This window comes from Chrysochloris asiatica, unplaced genomic scaffold, assembly GCF_000296735.1.
Source record: "Chrysochloris asiatica unplaced genomic scaffold, ChrAsi1.0 scaffold00009, whole genome shotgun sequence".
Taxonomy (NCBI): Eukaryota; Metazoa; Chordata; class Mammalia; order Afrosoricida; family Chrysochloridae; genus Chrysochloris; species Chrysochloris asiatica.
The window spans coordinates 36,396,877-36,407,384 of record NW_006408527.1 but is presented as its reverse complement, the minus strand read 5'-3'; the positions used below and the strand labels follow the sequence as shown (position 1 = coordinate 36,407,384).

The following is a 10,508-nucleotide window of genomic DNA, read 5'->3' as shown; positions in this document are numbered from 1 at the left end:
TGGTAGTTTTGAACTGCTGACCATGAGATTAGCAGCCCAATTCGTAACCACTACGCTACCAGAGCTCCTTGTAGCAGCCAGTAGGAGTACAAAAAGGGTGAGAGCTAAACTTTGATGTTGTAATTCTTCATTCAGTTTAGTTAATGTGCAGTGTCCTTCAGGAAAGCAATTTTACTGTCTTGGTATTTTTTGTTGGTGTTAAATATTGTTGAGTCAGGTTCCACTCATAGAGATCCTATATGTTGTTGTTATTAGATGCCATCCATTGGTACTGACTCATAGCAACCCTATGCACAACAGAACAAAACACTGCCCAGTCCTGGGCTAACCTCACAATTGTTGCCACAGTTTAGGCCAATCCATCTCTCTGAGGGTCTTGCTCTTTTTCTCTGACCCTCCACCTTACCAAACCAGAGACTGGTCCCTCTTGGCAATATATCTTAAATATGAGTGACTAAGTTTGGCCATCCTGGTCTCCAAGAAGCACTCTGGCTGTACTTCTTCCAACACAACCTTGGGACCTTGCTATGCTTATGGGGCACAACTCAGAATGAAGAGAAAGAGTTGTAAACATCCAGTAATAATCAGAACATAGAATGTATGAAATATGAATCTAGGAAAACTGGAAATTGTAAAAAATGAAATGCAACACATAAATATTGATATCTTAGGCATTTGTGAACTGAAGCGGACTGATATTGGCCAGTTTGAATCTGACAATCACATGGTTTACTATGCTGGGAATGACATATTGAAGAGGAATGGTGTTGCATTCATCACCAAAAAGAACATATCAAGATCTGTCATGAGGTACAATGCTTGCTGTCTATGATAGGATAGATAATATCCATGTGCCTACAGGGAAGACCAGTTAATACCACTATTATTCAACCTTACATACCAACCACTAAAGCCAGTGATTATGAAATAGAAAAATTCTACCAGCTTCTTCAATCTGAAATTGATCAAACATGCAATCAAAATATATTGATAATCACTGGCAATTGGAATACAAAGGTTGGAAACAAAGAGGAAGAATCAGTAGTTTGAAAATACGGCCTTAGTGATAGAAATGATGCTGGAGATCACATGATTGAATTCTGAAAAACCTATGATTTGTTCATTTCAAATATCTTTTTTAAACAGGATAAGAGATGACTATACACATGGCCCTCACTAGATGGAATATACAGAAATCAAATTGACTATATTTGTGGAAAGAGTAAGTGGAAAAACCCCAAATCATCAGCCAAAACAAGGCCAGGGGCATATTGTGTAATGGATCATCAATTGTTCATATGAAAATTCATACTGAAGCTGAAGAAAATGAAAACAAGTCCACAAGAGCCAAAATATGACCTTGAATATATACCACCTGAATTTAGCGGTCATCTGAAGAACAGATTTGATAGATTAGAAACTAAAGACCAAAGACCAAAAGAGTTGTGGGATGCCATCAAGTAACCCTGCATAGGATTTCCAATTACCAGCTGGTGGGTTTGAACCACAGATCTTGCAGTTAGCAGTCTAGTGCTTATCCTACAGCACCACACAAGGACCACTGATATCTTTTGTTGTTGTCACTAAGTGCTGTCGAGTTGGTGCCAATTCATAGTGACCCTGTAAAGTGTTTCCAAGGAGCAGCTGGTTGTTTCACAGTCCAGTGCTGATCCTACAGTACCATATTTTTAGAGGCCTCAATATGTCAATCAAAATGGACATACCAATGTTTAATGTGGGAAACTTGGTTCTTTAACTTACTACAAAGAAAATTAATTTAGACCAAAAGAACCACAAAGTAGCCACTGATTTTTCAGATTATCTCAAATGAAGTTCTGCCAGCATGCAGGATAATGGGCCATAAGTCTTGGTCATTTAATGAGGAGTTGCAGAAGATAGCTCCAAATCTACTTTTGATGCAGCATTCACCATTTTATAGTGATCGTAACAACAAACTTTTACTTTCAAGAACCAAAATAAATCCACAATAAAACTCAAAGAGCTATCAGCACAAAGAAACACAGCTGATTTGAGAGTGTTTGTTTGTTTTTATCTTATTTGTAAGAATTTGCAGAATTGGATGGCCCAAATCAGCTCATCAATTACCTTGCCTATGTCCAGATGCCCAGAGATAATGCACCTTTGTATTTCCATTTTTGACAACAAAAATATCAAAGAAGAAAACCTAATGTTCTAGTATTAGAGAAATAATAGGAGCTTCTTTGAGGGGAGCAGGGTGGCTACATACAATAAGTACTAGGCTGCAAACCACAAGGTCCTTGGATCGAGCCCACCAGCCATACCATGGGAGAAAGATGAGGCTTTCTGCTCCCATGAAGATTGAAAGCCTCAGAAACATTATACAGGGTTGCTATGTGTCAGGACCTACTAGACATCATTAAACAACAACAACAACACAGCTCAAGCTAGACAACACTAAATAAAAATACAAAGCATTTTTCCATTTAAGCAGAGAAAGAAGACTAAATAAACAGAGAACAGAGAAAGATACGGGATTCGTGATTGATTATAGACAAGATCGGAGTCCTGGTGTAGCACTGCAGGATAAGCACTGAACTGCTAGCTGCACGGTCTGTGTTTCAAACCCACCAGTTCCTCCTTGGAAACCCTTTACAGGATCTCTAAGGGTCAGAACTGACTCAAAGGCACTTAACAATAATAACATAGATAATTTCAGGTTCATTTTGAAATCCTTTGAAATATAAAGGTTGGCCACTCGGCTAGAAGGGAGGGACTTACACTAAGGTGACTGAAGCTAGTTGATTTTCGTTATACATGATTGAAATCATGAATACAGTTTCCTCCAGGAACCCCTTGCTTATATCTTGACAAATTCTTAGTGTGCACAAATGGCTTACATCCTGAGATTTTACTTCCTGGGAATACATATTTGCCCATTACTTGTCATTCTTACATCTGATATGAATACCTCCAGTTTTAAAATTCTTCATTAACACCAGCCATTGGTATATGTGAAACTCAGATGGCATAAAAATTATAATGGGGTTGGCAGGAATACGCCGACATTTCCACATCACTGACATCTGAATCTACATTTGGACATGTGTTCATTGTTTTTATTGTTAGGTGCTGCTGAGTCAGTTCTGAGTCATCGAGAGCCTTCGCACAACAGGAAGAAACAGTGCCTGGTCCTGTGCCGTCCTCAGAGTGTTGGTACAGCCCATCGCTGCTACCACTCCTTGACGGGTTAGTCCAGCTCCTTGAAGGTCTTCCTCTTTTTTGCTCACCCTCCATTTTCCTAAGCATGATGTCCTTTGCCAAGCACTGATCCTTCCTGATAAACAACATGTCCAAAGTATGAGAGATGACGTCTAGTTATCCTGGCTTCTAAGGAGCATTCTGGCTGTACTTCTACTAACATAGATTTGTTTGTTATTCTGGCAACCCATGGCATTTTAATATTCTTTTCCAACACCATAACTCAAATTCATCAATTCTACAGTCTTCCTTATTCATTGTCCAACTATCACATGAATATGAGGGGATTGAAAATACCAGGGTTTGGGTTAGTGAATCCTAGTACTCAAATTGATATTTATGCTCTTTAACAGTTTAAAGAGGTCTTGTGTGGTTGATTTTCCTAATAGATACACTGTTTAATTTCTTGAATGCTGCTTCCATAAGTGTTGATTGTGGCTCCAAGCAAAATGAAGTCTTTGATAACTTCATTATGTTATGGAAATACAACAAACTAAGAGAAAATAATAATCTGAAAGATTGGCAGAGTTTTATGTTGGCAGGAGTCCTGCATTTGAAATAGCTGAGTTGTCAAATTCACTGAGCTTTAGGAAGCAGAAGAAGGCACTAACATAAAAAATGGAAACATACTACCTGGACACAATGTACCCAAATGGTATTTTTTCCCCTGGAGTTAATTTTGATCATTGTAGAACCTCAATAGCAGTAAAAAAAAAAAAAATCTTCCTACACTACTGCTATAAGTAAAGTTGGTAAATGATCCCTTTTGACTTCTACACAGAGGAAATTAACAAAGAGAAGTTATCTGATTGGATCAAACTCACAAAATGAACCCAGGTGATCCTTTGAAATTGAACTCACAAACACTTTGAAATGCAACAGGATTAATACTTGTGTTTCACTGGTATTCAAAAGACTCAGAAAGAGTTTATTTAACCTAAAAAAAAGAAAAGAAAAGAAAAACAGGATAATAAATCAAGCTTAATTTCAAATCACCAGACAAGCACAGAAAACAATGGAACACAGAGGCCACTTCTAGTCACAGTAATATTAGAATCAGGCTAAGAATGACTATTCTGTTGACTTACAATTGCTTTCTTCAGCAGGAAGGTAAGCCCAGAAATAAAAGTCTAGTGATCTCACATCTACACTCGGGGTGGGGGTGGGGGTGGGGGGAAGAAAACAGCAAACAAATAAACAAACACCAAAGCAGAACATTAGAAAGGACATGTTGAAAGTGGAGTTAATAGAGTCATGAACAGTTAAGTGTCGTGATTCTTGAAAGAACAGAGCATGGCCAGGCAACTTTAATAGATTTTTCTAAGAAAATCACATAATTAATGAGAATAAGCAAAGCAAATAAATCACTATTGTTAGCCGCTTGGATATTTAAAAGGAAAGGTAAATCTCTAGAACAGTGCTATTAGAAGTTTTAAAAATTGACACAGTCATTTCATAATAGTTTATATATATATATATAACTTCTTTTACAAATTGCCTCTATGTGACTGACCTTTGGAATACATTTGCTTTTATGTCATACACTGTGCAAACAAGACAGTCCATCCCACCTCCATATAATATATATTCTTTAATCGTTGCTGTTGTTGCATGTGCCATCGAGTCACTTCTGACTGAGAGCAACCCTGTATAGGGTTTCCAAGGAACAGCTGTCGGTTTGAACTGCTGATGCTGTGATTCATTCAGTCTAGTACTGATCCTACAGTGACACACTTAAATCATAATTCATCACTTATGTAGATTTAGGAATAAGGCATTGACTTCAGCTACCTATTAGCTTTTATTTGCAAAGTACATTCAAATAGATTCCGATAGGATTTCTCTCTCTTTTGAAAGGATCATAACTGTTAGGGTGAGAGTAAATGAAAACTAATACAATGAGGTAAATATTAATCAAATATTTCTTTAGTATTTCCAAGAGTAACTTAAAAGATGGGTCTACTAATGAGAACTTCATTAGCAAGATGAGATCAAAGATAATGAAACTTATGGGATCACATGTTCCCAGTCACTAACATTTGCACATTCAATTTTCTTATGATCTCTTAAATTATAGGAAGGAGTATTCAGTGTTGACTGTAAATAGATTAGAACAGGATGAGAAAAAGAAACTAGATTCTTATCTTGCTCAGTGGCATTTACTGAGATCATGAGATTACAGAGTTGCAAACATCTGCTGCCTATTAAAGCTATCAGTAGATTTCTTCATTTAGAAAATAAAATCATAAACAAGTCAAAGATATTTAATGCTTTTTATTTATAAGTAATAAAATTAGGTCTCAATGTCCCCACCAACACTCTACCTAGACATAAAGAAAAAGATCCTTTCAGTCTACGTGCTACCTACTTGGTGAAGATCAATTTATTTATTGTTGCCTTTGGTACTACTTTTCATAGATGATTTCAAATGCAGAAACATGCAAAGAATAGACAGGTATTGATTTTGTGTACCCACATTTCTAGGGTTAGTCACTCCTACTGTTCTCCCTCATCTCCACATTCCTCCATGGTAGCATGTTTCCTTTCAGATTATTTGCATAAGTGTCTGTCCTACTACACTGTGAATCCATCAAAATGGAGACTTATTCAACTCTGTATTTAAATATTTTATAGATGTTGCATTGTAGTACTGCAATTAAAGTTTGTTGAATCAACATTTCATTTCAATGAATTCAAATTTCTGTTTATGCCCTCGATTTTCATGACACAGATATGTATATACATACTTTTTATTTCTAAAATACAATCTCTTACTCATCATTGCTGTTTTCTCCACACTTTCTGTCATCCACAATAAACTTCAGCAATAATATTGACTCAGCATCAGTTTAATCAATATCAAGTCTGAAAATTCCATTCACTAAACACCTAGGATTCAGGTAGTTAGAGTGAGTAGAATGAAAATGTAAAATCAATTTGGAAAAGAGTACATTTTTCCTTAAAATTTTTTCATTGAAAGTAATAGCTGTAGTCTAAAATGTTTTACTGAACCACTCCTAGACAATATAAAAGATAACATTAATATCACATTAATTATTCTATTTTTTAAAGACCTTCACCTAATTATGCATAATTTCACAGAGGAAAATTAAATATAAGATGATGCTTGTTTTTCAAATCTTCTACAATATTAACCCAAGTCATTTATTCAATAAAGTTACTATTAATAGTTTGTCATTTCTAAATGAATTACGCAATGAGAGGACAGACATTGACACTCTGCATTAGATTGATAGGGAACTTGCAATGCTCTTCTTAGAACTCATCAACCTTTGTTGATACAGCTTGTCTAGACTTACCTTGTTTTGACTCAGACAGGCTTTACGTGAGCTGGTAAACAGCTTTGAGAGAGTAGCTACATAATTGTACCTTTAAGATGACTTCAATAGCTACTTCTGATATTGGAATTTCAGACTAACACCTTCTTTCAGGATTCTAATTCTCTGTGCTTGAAAGCTTGCAAAGGCTACAGCTCAAACTATAATACTGAGGTAGCAAGATGTTAGGAAACTTAAAAGAATTGCTTAATACATTTGTTATTGTTGGATGCCATTGAGTGGGCTCTGATTCATGGTGACCTTAAATGTAACACTGAAACTTTGGTCCCACAATTATTACTGTGTTTAAATCCACTGTAGTGATGATTGTGTCATCCCATCTCATGGAGGGTTTCCCTCTCTTTTGTTGACACTCCACTTTACCAAGCATTATGCTTTTCTCCATGCCAAAAGAACCAATAGATCCGTTTTAGAAGAAGTGTAGCCAGAGTGCTCCTTAGACGCCAAGATGGCCAAACTTCATCTCTCATACTTTGGACATATTGTCAGGAGGGACCAGTCACTGGATAAGGATATCATGTTTGGTAAGGTGGAGGGTCAGAGAAAAAGAGGAAGACTCCCCAACGAGATGGATTGGCCAAGTGGCAGCAACAATGGACTCAAGCTTGTCAACAGTAGTGAGGTTGGTCCAGGACCAGGCAGTGTTTTATTCTGCTGTACATAAGGATGCAACGGGTCGGTACCAACTCGATGGCACCTAACAACAACAACAACAATGTTCTTCTCCAATGATTGGTCCCTCCTGATGACATATTCAAAGTAAACAAGATAAAATCTCATCATCCTTGCTTCTAAGGAGTATCCAGTTGTATTTCTTGTAGACTGATTTGTTCATTCTTCTGGCAGTCCATGTGACAGTAAATCTTCTTTGTCAATATTATTATGCAAATGCATCAATTCTTCTTCCTTTGTCTTTTACTGTCTAGCTTTCACATGCATATGAGGCAATTGAATTGATCATATCTTGGGACAGGCACACCTTAGTTATCAAAGTGACATCATTGATTTTTAAATCCTTTTATTTATTTTTTTCCCCCACTGGAAAATAGTTTTTATTGAGGTTCCACCAGCTGCCCACATTAAGCACCTTCTTCCTTTGCAATTCGGTCTTTCTTAAGTGGTCCCATGAACGCCTTCTTCTCCTCCACTGTCTGGAAGCAGCCATGGCCAAACTTGGAGGTGGTGTCGATGAACTTGAGATCAATCTTCTCCAGTGCCCGGCGTTTGGTCTGTACCAGCAAGGACTTGCGCAATGTGAGCACTCGCTTCTTGGTCCCCACCACACAGCCTTTCAGCATGACAAAGTCGTTGGTCACGTCACCATAGTGGACAAAACCACCCAGAGGGTTGATGCTCTTGTCAGACAGATCGTAATCAGTGGAGGCGTTGTTTTTGATCAGTTTGCCATCTTTGATAAGGTAGCCCTGGCCAAACTTGTAGATCTTCTTGTTGATCTCAGTGCGGTGGTGGTAACCCTTCTGCCCAGCACGCGCCACAGAGAAGGCCACGCGGGCAGGGTGCCAGGCCCCAATACAGGCAACTTTGCGCAGGCCTCGGTGGGTCTTGCGGGGTAGCTTCTTGGTATGCCAGCGGCTGGTGACTCCTTTGTAGCCCTTGCCCTTGGTCACCCCGATGACATCAATCATCTCATCCTGCCCGAACACCTGGTTCACAGGCACCTGCTGCTCCAGCTTCTCCCGGGCCCAGTCCAGTTTCTCGGCCACTGTGCCCCCATTCACCTGAATCTCCATCAGGTTGGCCTTCTTCTGGCGCAGAGGAAGCAGGCGCATCTGGGTGTGGGCGATGACACGGATGACCTGGCAATACTTCTTCATGCTGCTGAAGTCTTTCTCCAACTGCTTCTTGCCATCGTCGTCCTGCCACTTCTTGCAGTACTTGGTGAAAGCCTTCTTCTTCGATTTATGCCAGTTCTTGTAGAAGCGCCGTTTACATTCATCACTGATGTGCTCAGCAAAGACAGTCTTGAAGGTCCGGAGACCTCGAGGAGTTTCCACATAGCCCACGATGCCGACCACCACCATGGGCGGTGTCTCCACAATGGTCACAGCCTCCACCACTTCCTTCTTGTTCACCTTGGACCCTGGCCTGTCGACCTTGCGCACGATGTGGGTCATGCCGGCCTTGTAGCCCAGGAAGGCTGTAAGGTGGACAGGCTTGGAGGCGTCATCCTTGGGGAAGCTCTTCACCTTCCCGCGATGCCGGCTGCTGCGATTCCGAGGCAGGAAGCCTTGGGAGCCGAGAATTTCCTGTGAGACATTCCGTCGTCGAAACACGCCGGCCTTTAAATCCTTAAAGTGATCTTTCCAGCAGATTTGCCCAGTGTAACATGTTGTTTGATCCCTTGTCTGTTGCTGCTAGAAACAGATTTCTGATCCAAGTAGAATGAAATAATTGGAAACTTCATTTGCATTGATCATGATGTTTATTGGCCAGTTGTGAGGATTTCTGTTTTCTTTACACTCAGATGTAATCAATACAAAAGAGGTAAACATTCATTTTTATCTCAGTCTAGAGTTTCCTAATGTGGTATATTAAGAGAGCATTATTTCTGCAAACTCTTTTCCCCACCAAAAGAAGTCTCTGGTCTCAAAAAAAGCTAGGAAACTGCTATACATGCTACCCTACTTTTTGTTGTTAACTGCTGTCCAGTTGGCACTGAGAATTCAAATACAACACAAGGAAACACTGCTTGCCCTGCACCATCTTTAGCTGAAGTCCATTACTGTGACCACTGTTTATTTTCAGTCCTCAATAGATTTTATGTATTTCTCATATGCTTCTTCACTCATTAGTTCATCAAGTTCTAATGGATTGCTCAATGTCTTCTTGATCAGCCAACCATCTTCATAACAGGATTTGTTATTGAGTCCTGGATTTTCTGTAAGAGCGTCATTGATTTCTGTTACCTCTCCGGATAAAGGAGAGTAGAGTTCACTAGCAGCTTTCACACTTTCCAAAGCACCAAACTCATCTTGTATATTCAATTTTGTTCCAACTTCAGGAAGAATGCAATAAACAACATCTCCCAAAGCTTCCTGTGCAAAATTGCTGATTCCCACTGTTCCAATACCATCGTCAGTTGCTACCCATTCAAGTTTGTCTGTGAACTTAGGCACCGAGAACAGAGCGTTGCAGGTGCGCAGCGTCCACAATGTGCCCTTCCCGGCCCCCAGCGTCTAGTCCAGAAGGGCTCACGCAAGCTACAGGCCGCGACCCGCATGCTCCACACCGCTTGCATCACCATGTTCTTAGCATGTTGGGGGGGGTGGGGTCGCGGCGCAGGACTCGGCCTCCCGGAGACGCGGGGTGGAACAGGGCGGGCGACCAGTGTCTATTTTGAGTGCCTTCCAACTTTGCGACCTCATCTTTCAGTACTCTATTGTGAACCATAGTGCTTTCATTGACCCATTTTGGAAGTAGGCCACCAGGACTTTCTTCCTAGTTTGTCTTAGTCTAGAAGTTCCACAAAAGCCTGTCCATTATTGGTGACTCTGTTAGTATTTGAAATGCTGGTGGCAAAAATTCCAGCATCATAGCAACATGCAAGGTATCACAGTATAACAAATTGACAGATGGGTTGTGGGCCCTCCTTTTAGAGATTGAGAAATGCACATTAACATAGAAGGGCTCTTAGAAGACCACCACTGACCTATTTAAGTATTTTATTTAACTTTAACCCATCATTTTGCAAATTTATGTGGTCCCATAACATTTACTGCCCTCATTATGTAGTTCTTACAATGCTTATTGACATCCAAATAAACAATTTTTTTTTTCAAAAAAACAGACCTTGGAAATTTTTAGTATATTTGGATAATAATAACAGTGGATTATTTAAAAATAAATTTTAAATCATTTTTTAAATCTGTTGGTTCTTTTGGCAGCCCA

General features: G+C 39.4%; 1 protein-coding gene and 1 pseudogene across 2 annotated transcripts; both read right to left on the bottom strand.

Moving 5' to 3' along the window:
* Positions 1-7,678: 7,678 nt before the first annotated feature.
* On the bottom strand, positions 7,679-8,892 carry LOC102821085 (annotated as a pseudogene). Its single transcript, XR_438676.1, has one exon. The product of XR_438676.1 is annotated as a ribosomal protein L3 pseudogene (transcript).
* A 469-nt stretch (positions 8,893-9,361) lies between these two features.
* On the bottom strand, positions 9,362-10,345 carry LOC102828970 (glycine cleavage system H protein, mitochondrial-like). Its single transcript, XM_006834238.1, has 2 exons — positions 10,337-10,345; positions 9,362-9,796 (listed from the first exon to the last, which is right to left on the bottom strand). The coding sequence occupies exons 1-2, from the start codon at positions 10,343-10,345 to the stop codon at positions 9,362-9,364; spliced, it is 444 nt and encodes a 147-aa protein (XP_006834301.1).
* Between the last annotated feature and the right edge of the window lie 163 nt (positions 10,346-10,508).